This window comes from Typopeltis vanoorti, chromosome 24, assembly GCF_054136105.1.
Source record: "Typopeltis vanoorti isolate ZY-2024b chromosome 24, IOZ_Tvanoo_1.0, whole genome shotgun sequence".
NCBI lineage: Eukaryota > Metazoa > Arthropoda > Arachnida > Uropygi > Thelyphonidae > Typopeltis > Typopeltis vanoorti.
In genome coordinates this window covers 51,544,654-51,561,370 of record NC_143572.1, presented here as the reverse complement: position 1 = coordinate 51,561,370, position 16,717 = coordinate 51,544,654, and the positions used below count along the sequence as shown (strand labels likewise).

At 37.2% G+C, this 16,717-nt stretch overlaps 1 protein-coding gene across 6 annotated transcripts in view; it reads left to right on the top strand.

The window, feature by feature from the left end:
* LOC150093191 (U2 snRNP-associated SURP motif-containing protein) overlaps positions 1 to 16,717 on the top strand; it is a 467,947-nt gene that overhangs the window by 179,224 nt on the left and 272,006 nt on the right. For all 6 annotated transcript variants that reach the window (XM_090413350.1, XM_090413354.1, XM_090413351.1 and 3 more), the window contains one exon: positions 5,030 to 5,253. In XM_090413350.1, the coding sequence (XP_090269476.1) occupies positions 5,030 to 5,253 (224 nt within the window). The remainder of the gene's footprint in view (positions 1 to 5,029; positions 5,254 to 16,717) is intronic.

Here is a 16,717-nt window from a genome sequence, read left to right as displayed (position 1 = left end):
TTTGTTGGTGTTCAAGTGTTTCGTTATAGCTGCTCTGCCTCCAACTGCAATACAAAATTTTCCTCTGCAAATATTGCAGAAAACAATGTTGTCTCTCTTTGATATGAGGAGTGGAAATTCCTTTTTCAATTGATCATTGAAATGGCATTTCCTCTTTCTTGATTTTTCCATCCCTTAAATGAAATTAAAAATTAAAAATATAATATAGAGCCACACAAACGATGCAAGCACATTATGAATAAATAAAATTAATAATTAAAACTAAAACTTTAATAACTAAAGCAATAAAACTTTACTAAATCTATATTTAAATTATTTTACACTTGTGTTGAAAACAGGGTTGTATAAAATTGAATTAATAAAACGTGAATTGTACTTACCTGTGTATAATATTCACTGAGAAAGAAATGATTTCGTATTTCTGTTAGAAATAAACACGAAGTATAATATGGAGATAAAGTAAACAAAGTGAAGTGCGCAATGGTGCGAGACACGTGAAGTTCTCCTATGCCCTGCGCATGCGTTTCATAATCGCGTCATTCCGAACTGTACCATCACATGACACGTAACAGTTCGGCGCGGCGGCATTTTTGAATACAGAGATTAACAGATTAGTTTTAAAATATCGAAAAGGAGGACAGGTAGGAGGACACTTTTCGAGAAAGGACAGAACCTACAAAAGAAGGACTGTCTTCCCTAAAGGAGGACGATTGGTCACTTTATTATTTAGTGATTCGGCATTGTACTAATTCAAGATGCAGGACTAATATATATGAGTATCTTTTCATCTCAATATGACAATGATTATGTAATGAAGCTGGGAGTTGTTTATGTTAAGATGCTTGTTTATGGTTGAATGGCATTAAGTGCACAGGTATGCTGCTTCAGAAATTTGCATTTGCCAAATGTGCCATTGTCTGAAAAAGTTTTGAGTACCATTACTGTAGACCAGTGGTCGCCAAAGTGGTTGATATTGACACTCCAGGGGTCGATTCAGGCTCAGAGATCAATTGGGGATCGATAGAAAAATATATGACGACATTGTACTGGTAATATTTAATTCGGTTAACTTGGATTACCTCCATCCTGAATGACAATGCAATTAAGAGTGAATCGTGGGAACAGTGACATGAATAGGACTTGTAAGATGGAGCAAGGTCATGAAAATAGTTACGGAGGCCAATCGAGTAGGCCAAAATGACGTATTTACCAATAAAGGGATGTCGGTGGTTTTATATAAACATTTTATATATTATTTCTCCCTCCTATCAAATATGTAATGTTAAGAAGAACATCAAAAACAAAAACGTATCCCTTTTACGTTAAGCCAATATAATAATATATACTATATTATGCATACAATAAACACTGTAACTATAAAACAATCTAAAAACTCACATAAGCATCTTTTTTTTGCTTGTCCTATTATAAGTACGTAATAGTAAAATAGAGGGGGGGTCGATAAAAAGTCAAGAAATTCCTGAAGGGGATCGAGGTTGACGGTCAAAGAAGTTTGGTGACCCCTGCTCTAGACAATCTAAAGATGAACATTGTTATCAGGGACCAATTGTGTGATGAACCAAATCTTAGGAAATTTAAGGCTATTATTCTTGTTTAAATTTGTTGCTTTATGAAAGTTTCATCTACTTAAATTTTCTTTTGAGCAATGGTCTTGTTGGATGTAAGAGTTTTGTGCTTTTCTCTGATCAATCCATAGGCTTGATCCTATCCTATAGATTTATTTGTCCAATCAAATATATATATACAGTAAAACCCCGTTTTTACATTCCCGCAATTTACCCTTTCCTGCCATTTACATTTTCCGTTGGTCCCGTCTTAAGGCCTATTCTTACGATATATTGTTTTCCCGTCATTAACAACTTGATGTGGACGTTATTTCCTGTGATTTGCGTTTTTTTTCTCGCATGGCAATACTGATTTTCGAATTGATTTCCTCATTTAAATCGATTTCTGCAGACATCTGCAGATTTCTGTTCCCAGATGCCGTTGTTCTCGACTGTAGTTTCATTTCCGTCATCACGGTGACTTGCGCGCTTGCAGTAGTGATGAGCGATACCGTGATTTTTCAATCGCAGTACGAATTGATACTGTAGAATTTTTGCTACGTAATTTAGCGTGTGAAATTTGCTTTCAAGTTGCGGTGGTGGAAAAAAAAAGACAGAAAATGTATTTCGGTAGAAGAAAAGATGTCAATTCTGCGATGTGTGGATTGGCATGTCGGAACACGTGTACATTTAGCAAAAGATCTTGGACTCTCCGTGTCCACTTTCAACATGACAGTAAAAAACAGGTCAAGCATTGAATTCGATGCAAAGCAATCTGGTGCTATGTCAAAAAAAAAAAAAACGAAAAGCAAAAACAATCAATAATTAAAGTTTTTTAAAAATAGATAAATGTAAGTAATTGTAAATTCATTTATTTTCAGTTATTCATCATCATCATCATCATGATACGTATCAAGGATTTAGGCCTAGTATGGCCTGTTCCGGCCTTAGAAGTCATCGTTTAAGAGGACGTCCTGGTTTTCTTTTTCATAATGTCTTGTACTTTAAGGCTTGATTTGGTAATCTTTCTGTTTTCATTCTTTGAACGTATTCCATCCGTTTATGTTTATATTTTTTTAACGTTTTCTATTACTGGTTCTTGGTTTAATTCTTTCATAATTTCTTCGTTTCTTTTGTGATCAAATAGGGTATACTTTGCAGTTTTTCTCATAAACTTCATTTCTGCTGTTGTTAATCTTTGTTTGTCTTTTTGTTTTATTGTCCAGATTTCGCTTCCATACATTAAGACCGGTAGGGCTAATGTATTGTATACTTTTAGCCTGGTTTGTTTTTGAACTAGGTTTGGTTTAAATATAGAGTTAATTACTCCTGTTATTTTTAAATATTTTGCAATTTTTATGTTTATATCTTTTTCATTTTCGTAAGTGATCATACATCCTAGGTAGTTAAATGAATTCACCTGTTCTAAGATCTTGTTATCTAATACTATTTTAGTTCTTGCTGGATCTTGTCCTTTAAAGGCCATAGCTGGCTATTAGTTTACGGAATTAACAATGCATATAAAGTATATTAATTAAAGGTAACTTTAATGAATAACTTCTATACTTCGGCAAAGTCACATTGCCATCTTCAGGAATATAAAGATATGGTATGTGCACGCAAGCACTAACACAAAGCAAATGAGGAAGAAAGCAAGAAACTAATATTGTTCCTAAAGTCCTAATGGTGCCCTCTTGCAGGCTAATTTGGTAGTCTTGGCAGTTTGGCTGAAGTTCTCGTAATGTAAGTCTCCCAAATTTGGGGTAGTTTCATGCACCTCAATTTGTTGAGGTTAGGAACGTTTTTTAGAGCTGCTGAAGATTCTTTGAATAATCTTTCGTATTTAATCGTTCCTAATAAAAAACGTTAGGAACGTTTTTTATTAGGAACTCTAGGTACTCTAATAGCATAAGGGTCATAAAGTAAGAAGAGTTGGCTGATAAGGCCTTATAGGAAAGATTAAAGTAAGTGGGTCTTCCTCAAAGTAGAAGAAGGAGAGGATAGATCCAGCTAGGTGTCCATGGGAGTGCCGCTTCCCTTACAATCAAGATGATTGCCCCTTATGGCCCTGTTGGTCCACGAGTCCTTATTCAGTATATTCGGACCACCCCACCATATATATATATATACACACACACACACACACACATGGTGGGCTCCCCTATCCGCCACCCTGGGGACGCGCTCTCTAGGGATTACAGGGTCCCCTGAGAGATTTTCAGTTATTAAATTTTGTAATCTAGTATGTAGGCTCACATACTAGCAGTAAGTTATCTTTTAACCTTTTTTTAATTTCTTTTACATTTCCTGCTATTTTCACTTTTTTCACTTTTCCCCTGAAAAGTGTAAACAAAAGGGGTTTTACTGTGTATATATATATATATATATATATATATATATATATATTGGGTCCGTGCGGTTAGCTGAGTGGTTACAAGCTTTGCAAGCATATGCCTGGGAAAGAAGTATCCTGCGTTTTTTTTCTTGTCAGAGACGTGAGGGGCTAAGGTGCTTTCTCAGACATAGCCAAGTTAGCTGGTTTTGGGCATGAACTGCAGGGTGTTTCTCCCCAGTTTATCTGGGGTTTTTCCTCCCGTAAGCAGGAAAAACCAGTCTTAAGAATACAACGCTTCACAAACAATTACAGATGTTGAGGGTGGGGTTAACGACCCCCACCTCATATTGTTATGGAGGCCAAGGCCCTACATGGGGCTGTAGTGCCAAGGAAGAAGAAGAAGAGGAGAAGATATATATATTGGATATGTATATATTTCTGAAGATCATCTTAATAATGCAAAGGTCAAAATGGTTATTGATTCCATAAATCTAATATATGAGTGCTGTCTTCACTTCAATCACATTAAAAGAAAGAAATAAGATACATGACCCAAGTAAAAAAAAATTCCTTTTATTACACCCTCACTTATTACCTAGTATAAATATAAGGAATTTTGTATCTGTTGCATCCAGTTCAGTGATGGAACAAGTTAGTGTGCTGTGAATGGTTTATCGGTGTGTGTGTAGTATACTTTGTTCATAACTGCTCTCCTGTTTGATTTTGTCTACTCAAAGAAAACAAAATTGTGTATTTTTCTAATTACTTTTATCTAAGGATTGTATTTTTATTACCCTGCCCCCCCCCTCCTCATAAACAAAATTAATGCAATATTAAGGTAATCAGAAGTTGTTAAATTAATTAAAAAATTAATTGTTAATTCACTTACAATGCAATTTTTATTGATGGTGTACCAAAATACTTTGAATTAGCTCTGGGTGTAAAACATTGGTATTATTATTTTGATTATTACATGATATTGTTACATTTTTGCTCACTTTATTTCTTATTAGCTCTATTTTCTGAAGTTTATGTGATCATTGTCATTGATTATTCTTACAGTTCTTATGTCTTCGGCATCTGCCATGTGCATTTGTAATTTGTAGTTCCTTTAAATTGTATATTATAGGTAGAGAAATCATGGGCTTTGAGATGAAACTAGGATGGGGGAAGGCTGTGCCAATTCCTCCTCATCCCATCTACATTCCTCCTGCAATGGTTGAACTTACTCTTCCACCACCTCCATCAGGATTGCCATTCAATGCACAGCCTGACAAAAAAGATAGACATAAATTACCTCCTCCAGGTACACCATATCCTGCTGATCCTGAGGGAAAAGAGGAATTTGAGAAGGTAAAATTCATGGTGGAATTATAACTTTGATTTAAAAAAAAAAAGTAACATTTTTCTATATTACTGAATTTTGATTAAAATTTAGTATTACAAACAAGAGGAGAAAATTATTTTTTATTCCTGCCCCATCTCTCTTTCTTGATATGGATGTTATACATATATGTAATATATACATATTTTAACATAGTGCAAAAAAAATTTTTTTTTTTTGCATTGTGATAAATATATATATATAATGGGAAATATTGCCAAGATAAACTACTATATCTGTGATTTGCATCCTTTTTTACTAGAAAGATAGTAATTAGAGACAGGAGAAATTCTACATTTTAATGAAAAGTGCCATTAAAACACTTGTTAAAGATATAGATTTAATCAAACAAAGTCTCCCATTTAAAGACTTTACAATTCTAACAATCTTCAATTTTCACTCATTAGGCGATACATACCACAAAACATTTTGATACTTTAAAATAATGGGAAGTATTGCAGTGGAGTAATATATAGATATCATTTTAAGTTACTGCAATTAATATCCTATGCTATTGTGTGAAATCCAAAAGAATTACTAGCTCTTATATTAGAGATGGGGAGGGGAGAGGCAGTTTGTATTCTAAGTTAGTTGCATGCATGGTATAGTAGAATGCAAGCTATTATCTTCAGTAGCTGTAAACCTAATTTGATAGATAAAAAGATATATACATAAAATCAAGTATCAATTGCCAGCGAATGACCCCTTTCCATTAGAGTTCACATAGATTTCATCTTCCAAGGAATTCTCAGATGCCTTTCTGCATCAACTAGGTTTAAACAAGAATGATTTGACTGTCATCTCATTTTGCTTCATCCCATTTGCTTCATTAGAACTATTCTGACCATAAAATCTGATGATAGCGTATTCATTAACCATTCAACTGGAAAATGGAGCTGACATGTTTACCACTCAACTCTGAAACATGGTGATGCTTGCACCCACCTTAAGTATTAAATATGATGCCTTTGAGAGCATGTATGTTCCAACATTCTGTATTATTCTTACACCAAGTTGACCTTACTGTTGATTCCACTTGCAGGTTTCTTGCATAGATCTCAGACATATATAACCCTCTGCTTAAAGTCATGTTGTTTTTGGTTGGGGAGCAGGTTGGGGGGATTTTTTTTTTTTTTTTTTTTTCTCCCCTAATGGTGATATTCTAGTGATATGGATCTTTCTTTTCTGTCACTGATTATTTATCTTTTTATGAAATCCATTGAAAAGCACTTACCTTGTAGTAGTAGCTCAGAGAAATGGGCTAAGGTTTATGGAAAATGCATATAGTCACATCAGCACAAGATGAGATATCAGCTGCCATTGTTTACCCATTCCATTCACATAAAACATAATAATGATTCTCAGCTTACAGTAAAATGAAACAATCTGCAGTCGATCCTCACTGAAGCAGACCCATAGAGACAATGGAAATAGTTTGTTATAGTCGATAGTTTTGTGGTGAATGTCTTTTGCCATAACAATGTATGTGTCATCAAGACTTTTCAGTAGTTTGCTATAGTGAGAGTTGACTGTAATATATGCATGTATTCAGTGCCTTCAACAAAATATCATCATCAAATAATCTGTAGAGCTTACAGCCCTTAAGGTCTATGACCTGTCCAAATTGGTTTTCCTAACCATGACTTTAAAATAAGGTGTTTATTCTTATGCTTAAATAAATATTCTTGTGTTTAAATTGCGTGTATTCTCTTTGCTTGTTTGTGTGGTTGTTGCAGGATGAAAATCCTGAGCTTCTAAGAAGAAAAGCCCTGATAAAAGGTTTTATGTTTTCTAGATTTGAACTGAGATCTATCCACCAGAGAGCTTCATCATAAACATCTGTGCTAATATGCCCTCAGCAAAATATTTCCATAATTAAATATCCAATGAACTAGGCTAGAGCAATTCAAATCAGAATTCATCTCTAAAACAGTCCTTAGCTCAAAATAGATATGATATTCAGAGATGGGGGGGGGGGGGGGGGGCACTTTGATTTTTCTGAGAAGAAATGTCAGTTAGTTTACATGCCTTATGTAAGATAGATTAACTTTGAATATGAACTCATTCTGAATTTCACTGTGAGAGGAAAAATAATCCTTAAGAGCTTGACTACATCAGCATTTCCTAAATTTTCCTATGACAGAACACTTCACAAATCCTGAAATTTTAACAGAACAACTTGGTTAGAGTCGAGTATCATCAGTCTCATTTCAATTTAAAGCTAAGCGCACATTATTGCTGCAGCAGGCTGTATCGCATCGCAAAAATGTGACAACGCACACTACAGGCATGCCAGGCTGCAGCGCATTGCATTGACCTTGCTTATGAAGCACATTTCCTAGAATAGATACCTCTGTACTTCACTCGCGCTTGGAGGTGTCGACAACTGTGGGCAGCTATTAGCTAGCGGCTGAGTCAGGGCCAGCGCACATTGGCCTTAATAGCACAATCTACACCCAAAGTGAGGAGCACCTGATTTTCAAACATGTTTGAACTTGTCACAGCATTTAAAACCATTCCAGGCTCATGTTAATTTTGATAATTTTTCACGGAACACTTATTCACTTTCTGCAGAACAACAGTTTTCTGCAGAACACAGTTTGGGAATCCCTGGACTACGTAATTGTTATCAGTTTTACCTCTGAAGATAGTAGTGAAATTCAGATTAACTTTGGATATAAAGCTAGTATGCATCAGATAAAATAGCTGCCATCTTTAATTTGAAGATAATCTCATTCATGAAAAGTTGGGATAATGTGTCCAGTGGTGAGTGACGCAGGCTGAGGTTAGCTGTGGATGTTGAATGGCAGAATTCATAATGGTGATTGCTGATTAACTGGTGGGTCTCTAGGTAGTGGAGAAGCTGAGTGTTGATGATCCTCCCCCATGATTTTAGAGAGAATTGAGGTGGTAGTTTGATGGTAGAACAATACAGGAGAGATGACATTGGGACCGAAATACTTTAGTATCCAAGTTGTTTAGTATTCTTCTAATATCCTTTTGCTAAGAAAACAAAAGGAGACATACAGCAGTTCTTTTCTGGTATAACAGGATGTGATTTACCTTGGTCATCTATGTGGGAGTTAAAGGAAAAGATTGATACCAGGAGGTCAGCTTTATTTTTGGGTTCTGTAACAGTGATGCGACCTGGATGAAAATGAGAGGTAGAAGTTGCATTCGACATCCTTAGCAAGGGACCGAGCCTCCATAGCTCAGTCAGTATAGATGAAGCCCTTTGGTCGGAAAGATCTGGGTTTGATTCCCATCAGTGACGTGAGGAACCTTTATCTGGTCTCTTTCGATTAAAGGTGAGTTGGTCAGTATCATATGTAGGTAGGGGTTTTTCGTTCCCCAGAACGGGCAGACTGGCCCCATGAACACACGCTTCTGCAGACATCGAACACCTCCAGGAATAAGGAGTAACCAACCTATTCCTTACTATTTCAGTTCTGACCTACACGGTAAAATTTGTAGGTCTACGCATGAGCGTAAATTAGGATAGGATAGCAAGGGACCAGAAGTCACAAGTTCTGTTGGACAGTAGTCAGGTTTTCTGCTGTGGGCCTTTATGAAGTCAGATTTAGATTTGCTAATGATTATTTTGGATTTATTGCATGATTCAGCATAGGTTTTAGTATTATGAAGCTGGAGTTCTTGATGCAAGTCACCTACAGTAAACTGGCATTTTTTTTCTTCAGCTACTTTGATTTACTTTCTATTGAACCAGGGCTGGGAAATTTAATTTTGGAATGTGGAATAAAAGCCTTCTTGCCAGTAATGATAATTTTTTGTAACTTGCTCAGAGGAAGTGTTTGTGTTAGAATAGTGGAAGACAGTCAGACCGTGGAAAGAAAGAGTAAAAATTCTGGAGGTCATCTCACCTGGTAACTTTGTGGTGCTAAAGGACATGAAATTGGAAGTGGTCAGAGGAAGGGCATTCTGTGAGAGAGGAAACTTGAAGCACGACATTTTGATCTGAGTTACTGAGAGGAGACATGTTCTCTGCACTGTATCTGGAAAGAGATCTGGTTTTTTTTTTTAAAAAAAGATCAAGAGTATTAAAGAGAGCTATATCAGAAACTCAGGTAGGTAGATATAAGATTTGCATTAGGTCAGAAGTCATTGCTGTAAACGGTGATGTCTGCATCTTGTCTGGCTTGGTAAGACAAGATGCTTTGTTGGAAAAGGGAATACAGTTGGATTTGTGGATGTTAAGTTCACTTAGGAAGGTGACTTCACTATTTGGTTAACTGGATTGTAGATGGCTGACGATTGTTACTAAATGTGACAAAGAAATCTTGAGTCAGAGGAAGTTAGGTCACTTGGGAAGGTGACTTCACTATTTGGTTAGCTGGATTGTAAATGGTTGACAATTGTTACGAAATGGGACAAAGAAATCTTGGGTCAGAGGAAGTTAAAAGCAGCGATCCTAAATTAGCCATTATCCAGCAGTCACTATCAGATTTCTCAAAGGTATAGGTGCCATCCTTGTGGAGTTTGTAATTGAAGCTGTACACTAGTGGATGTAGCTGTATTTTGGATTTCTGTGAAATGTAGGAGGTCATGTCATTTATGTTGGTGTTTATACTGGATGTGAAAGTTTTTGGAGATTCTAGCATGATTTGTATATTGTGCTTGATCTGTCTTTTTTTGGGGGAGGGGGGGGGGGTTGGTTTTCAGGGGAGATTTATTTTAGTCACATTGTTACCGTCACTGTATTATTGTTACTTGACACTTCCAAGGAGTCCAAAGTCTCATCGAGGGAGGGCGCCTACTCTACAACTCTCTGCCTCCAACTACAGTGAACCACAACTACACCACCACCACTAGTATTTTCACAGACAATCACAAACATCCATGGCGGGATTCGAGCCCACAGCCTTTTGGCTGGAGAGCAGATACGTTAACCACTCGGCCAACCAAGCCAGCAACTGTATGTTCCATTATTGGTTCATTTATGGTTGGGTGGAAGGATAGAGTGGGGATACAGTGAAAGGAGATATTCTTGGACATGACATTCATACAGAGAGCATCCAGTCTCCATGCCATAATGCGGTCTCAGCAGTCTTCCACATACGACTACTTTGACTACTCTCCGGGAATGACCTGGCAAAGTATGTGGCAGCAGGATTATGCTCAGGAATCCTCCTGGCTCATTACTGACAGGTTTGATCAGGCCTGTGTACTACCTGGCAGTTAGCCTGTGGTACCACCATGTTTACATCAATAAACATAGTGATACCACAGTTTCTGATACAGTTACTGATACAATAGTATCAGTAAACATGGTACTACCATGTTTACTGATGTATCCTCAAAATGGAGGAGTGTTGGCCCTAAGCATGCCCTTGAAGGGTATCACTTTCTGTGAAATGTAGGAGGTCATGTCATTTATGTTGGTGTTTATACTGGATGTAAAAGTTTTTGGAGATTCTAGCAGACAGGCATGACTGTGAGGCCTGAGCTGCCATTGTACTAACTCAAGGCAAGTGTTAGTGTAGTCTCTCTCTCTCTCTCTCTTTCTTTCTTTTCCAAACTTGCAAGTAATCTGCCCATTGTGGTATTGTATAATAGGTTAAACAACCTCTCTTTTTCTTTCTTTCAAAATTCATTTTGTTTCAAAAATGAATGGGGGGGGGGATCACAAAGTGACAGTATGTCTTCCTTTGGAGCCAGTTTCCTCCTAGCAACTTGTGTTTTTTATCCTGACAATCCAGCTGGAGAACATATTAGCAGATTATCTGCTAATATCTGCTATGAGTTGAACATATTATCTGCTAATATGTTCAATTCTTACCTTTAGTTATTTTGTCTGTTATTCCTATCTGAGCTGGTTAGGATTTTTAAATTTGAAGTATATTATGGAAAAAATTAATCATTCTGCATTTTCAGTGCAAGTACACTTTTGCTGAAACCTAGTCCTTCATATATGATTGGGGGTGGGATACTTCTTTGACTATTCAATTTTTGTCAAGGAAAAGTGGCCAAATGAAATTGAAAGATGCATAGGAATATGGTTACCTTGTGTATGTAATTTCCTTAGTCTATATGTCAGTGGCCTGGACTTATCTGTAAGTTTTCCCTCTTGATGCTACTTTTTCTTTCCTCCATTCTGCATTTTGGTAATTATTTGCTACATGTCTAGAAAAGAAAGTCAAGAAGTAATTAGTTCAGTAAGAAAAGTGTATTTGTTAGATTTGTGTTATGGCAATCCTGCCAAAGTGCTGTAGCTTGTAATCCTATAGCATCTTAGTACTGTAAGTGGGTTAAATGAAACAGGAGCTCTTCTCTAGTTACCATCTTTCATCTCTTTTCTTCAGGATGGTAGTAAACGTGGTGTTTTTATGTGATTCACACCCATGGAAAGTTTATTTGTGAACCTATAGCACATTTGTATTGTGGGTGAGTTGAGGATTTTTTATTGATTTTATATATATTTTTTAATTTATTTATTTTGTTCCAAGTCCAGAAACCCTGCTTCTTCAGAGACCAAATGGAGAACTTTTTCAAGCCACTTCAGGCCTGTAATAAGTAGGCAGTGGTCTCACAATGGATGATGAAATCCATATCTCATCTAAGCAGCATGTAAAAGTTCTGATGCCACTTTGGGAGTTGAATCCACACACTATAGATTAGAGAGTGGAGATGCTATCCACTCAACCAACCATGTCAGCAAAAGTTATGTTTTGGTGGGGATTAAAAAGCCTATTATTTGCTTCACTGTTAAAATTAAATAGCATTAGAATAAGTGTTTCTTCCAGTACATCCTCAAGTGCGAAATGATCATTTATGAATCACCATGTTCCATCTAGAAAATAAATAAACAGACACATTTGGGATGAGGATCAATCTTAGGAAATAGTGAGCCTAATATGCTCCTGGAGAAATAGCCAGGAATCTAGAGCATTAGTAATTGTTAGAAATGTTATGAGCATTGCTAACATTATTGTCAACAGGTATAAACTTGAACTATGCTCTCAGGCCAGAGTTGACCTGAAATTCACAGCTGAGTTAACAGAAAGATCTTGTGCATTTAGCCATATGTAAAAGCAAGGATGAAGAGAAAAATAAACACATGACCTCAATTTAAAACTATCAGCATGTTGAAAGGCTGTAAAATGGCAAGCAATCCAGCCACTGTTTCTTCCAAAAGATCACTAATTGAAAAAAAAAAAAAAGCAAAAAATTTAAGGATGTCATTCAGAGTATTGAATTGTGCAGGGAAGCTTATAAATAACATAAAAAGCTAATTAAAAGTGAAATTGCATATATCTTCAAGTATAAAATTTTCTTATTTAACCAAGATACGTTTGTGTTGTTAGGCTTTAATTCCTATGTGGTACTATATCACATTAAAACCTTGCCATTTGTGATAGTTACTTTACCAAAATAACTTGTCCCATGGACATTTAGCAAATTATAGACCCTGGAAGAAATACATATAGTAATTTAATTTTGGAACATTCACTTCTTAATTTTTTTTTAAAGCAGAACTACATAATCAAAATAGTGTCTGAATCTAATAGTTGATATGTGTATTCATTAAAAGCTTGTGTAAAAATAAAAAAAAGTATGATATTTGCATGTTAACACTGGTGGCTGATCATAAAATAACTTTTTATAATTTTTTTTTTTTAAGTTTTAAATTATCATTATTTTGTAGGCATTAGGTTGAGGCTTTTTTTTTTTTTTTTCATGCCATAATGTATTAAATAAAATAGCATTACATTTCATAATCCAAAATTAAAATCATATTCATTGTCATAATTTGCAAATTTGAAATTCAGTGCAGAATATCCAAAACAATAATGGACAAGCTATGGTGTCATTCTTATGCACATACTCAAATGAAGACTATTTTCAAGTTGTCTATAACAAGTTATTTTACCTTCACATGCTTCAACAAAGACTTTAGGAAAGAAAGAACATATATTAAAATTTTAAGATTATTAGGTTTAGCATGCTTCAAATCAGGAAGAAGAATACATTACTCATTTAATTTTTTTTTTTTAAAAAAAAAGGTGACAGCAATATTTTTTACCTCCACGAGACAATAGCATGTGCAGATATATACTCAACTGGGAAACTGATGTGTAGTTTCAGCTTCTTTTGTTTTGTTCACCTTTTAAAGAAGAGTTTTTTTTAAAAAAATGAAATAAATTTTTCATTTTTTTTATGACATCACAAATATATAAGTTCTGGTATCAGTTTGACAGCATAAATTTTTAAGTTGAATTGGTTCATATTTTTCATTCTCTCCAAATTACAAAGCTAAATCAAAAAGTAAAGGCGATTTAATTTTTATTAACTCTAGAAAGGTAAGATATACAAACTAAGTATTATTTTTCAATGCATTTCCTTTCTTTTCCAAACAATTGTTAATTTGCCATCTGAGAATTTTTTGATGTCTTTGTGGCCAAATGTGCATTGCTTCTCTGACTTCATGAAGTACTTTCTTGTAAAGGACCAAAATGTAATAATCAGTTGGAGACAGGTTAGAATTATGATCTGGAAAAATGTTAAATTTAAGTCCTTAATTGTTTCAATAGTGCCTTGGCCAATGCAAAAACCTCTTGAAAGTAAAATTTGTCGTTTATTTTTCATTCTGCCATTTTGAACTTTCCACCTATTGGCAAACGTTTCCTCTGACTTGTACATTTTTTTACCGTGCTGTCTTTTGACTCTTGTGTATAGCTCAGTAGAAGTGGCTTTTGCATTCTACAGCACTTGACCGCATGAAGAAAGACTTATAAGTTCGAGTCTAGTCACTGACTAGAGGAACATTTTCTAAGTATTTTTTCAACTGGTTCCCGAGTTAGTCAATCTCTGACATGGGCAAGTGGGTTTTTTCTCCCAGAAACTTGGGTTTTTCGTCCTGTAAACTCAAGATTCTCAGCCATGGAACTCTCACTATTTTCAGACATTAAAAATATTGTGTTAGGGCCACGAGATAGTGGCACTTGTTAGCCAACTTCTTCACTACGTACCGATTAATTAGTGATAGTATAATAAATTTAGTTTAATCCTTTATCCAAGTGTGAGCAAACAAAGTTTGCACCTGAAAGTATCTTCAGGACTAGGGCAAGGTGATACAACACCAGGGCAACTCGTTGCAAAGGTGTAGCAAGCTACCAACACTCCTGTCTCAGTATCTCCTTTAATGCAAAATACATCTCCTTGCAGATATGTCTCATGTTATGCACTAAGGGAAGGGCCACTACCCAGACTAGTTTCGACCTTTATTGAGGTCTCTTCAGTGGGAGCCAGGCCCAAGCTGAGATACTAGGCAGAAGCATTCGTAGGTCATCTCTACCTATAGGAGTTGCCAAATGGTGTGCCACCCTTTTTTAATAAATTACTCTGGATTTAGAGAAAGATGTTGAAAGTTTATTTTTCACATGGTTAGAGTATAATAAATTTAGTTTAATCCTTTATCCAAGTGTGAGCAAACAAAGTTTGCGCCTGAAAGTATCTTCAGGACTAGGGCAAGGTGATACAACACCAGGGCAACTCGTTGCAAAGGTGTAGCAAGCTACCAACACTCCTGTCTCAGTATCTCCTTTAATGCAAAACACATCTCCTTGCGGATATGTCTCATGTTATGCATTAAGGGAAGGGCCACTACCCAGACTAGTTTCGACCTTTATTGAGGTCTCTTCAGTGGGAGCCAGGCCCAAGCTGAGATACTAGTATCTAGATACTAGTATCTCAGCTTGGGCCTGGCTCCCACTGAAGAGACCTCAATGAGATACTAGTATCTAGATACTAGTATACTAGTATCTAGATAGTATCTAGATACTAGTATCTCAGCTTGGGCCTGGCTCCCACTGAAGAGACCTCAATAAAGGTCGAAACTAGTCTGGGTAGTGGCCCTTCCCTTAATGCATAACATGAGACATATCCGCAAGGAGATGTGTTTTGCATTAAAGGAGATACTGAGACAGGAGTGTTGGTAGCTTGCTACACCTTTGCAACGAGTTGCCCTGGTGTTGTATCACCTTGCCCTAGTCCTGAAGATACTTTCAGGCGCAAACTTTGTTTGTTCACACTTGGATAAAGGATTAAACTAAATTTATTATACTCTAACCATGTGAAAAATAAACTTTCAACATCTTTCTCTAAATCCAGAGTAATTTATTAAAAAAGGGTGGCACACCATTTGGCAACTCCTATAGGTAGAGATGACCTATGAATGCTTCTGCCTAGTATCTCAGCTTGGGCCTGGCTCCCACTGAAGAGACCAGAAACCCATTTCTATAAGCATTGGGACGTGGAGAACTTCTCAAGAAGCTATCCGGTCACCAGCTACTGGTACTTCGGGGACGCTCACTCGCGAGGGTGGGGATACTAATTCGCCCCCCAATCGCGGGGGGGTTCTTCAACGTCCAAAAAGACGCCACAGGATGCCTAGTAACGGTGGACTGGAAGTACTGTGGCCGTACCATCCGACTTGCTGCAGTTTACGCCCCGAACAATCCATACCACAGAAGTGGTTTCTTCTCTGCCCTTGAAAACTATCTCCTGGGAGCAGAACACCTAATAGTTGCAGGAGACTGGAACTGTGTGGAAGACACACGTCTAGACAAAATAGGCGGGAACGCAAACAACGGAACTGGCGGCATTGCCGCTTTAAATCGATGCTGTATAAATTTTGACCTCGTCGATATCTGGAGGCGGAATAACCCCGCCAAAGTAGAAACTACGTGCGGCCGCGGCCAGATACCGACAAGACTAGACAGGGTGTACGTGTCCCAAAACCTGGAACAATATGTTCAGAGGATACGTCACACCGCAGTGCATAACTTGACAACCGACCACAAGATGGTCATACTAAAAATCACGCTCCCAGAGGTGATGGAAACAGCCAGAGGTCCTTGGAGGCTCCCTCCTACCTTCCCCAGTCTTTTCAGCGACCAGCTACAGAACCTCTGTGACGGATGGACAAACACCAACTGGGACTGGGAAAACTGGCTGACCTTCAAGAGGCAGGCTAGGGAACTGTTCCAAAAATGTGGACGCGAAAGGGCCTACCAAAAACGCAAACGGCTGAGGGATCTCTACAGGGAACTCGGCTGGTACCGGACAAACGAACGGAGCGGAGTTCCCTGCGGAGATCTCATCAGACAAGTAGAAATAGAACTGCAGCAAGAGCGGCAGAGTAGAGTCGAGGACCTCGACTTTCGAACGAGACTCTATCTCAGACATTTGGAAACACCTTCCGCCGCATTCTACAACCAACAACGGGTGGCGGCTAATGATGAGAAAACGATTCACCAGATCGAGGAGAAGGGCCAGATTTTACGCTCAACCCACGAAATACTCGGTCACTTTCATCAGCAGTATATCGGTATCTTCTCTGACCGGCAGGGCACGGATGACTTCAGTGAGTGGGACGCAACACGTTTTCCCGATCATCTTAGTGCCCTGCAGGAC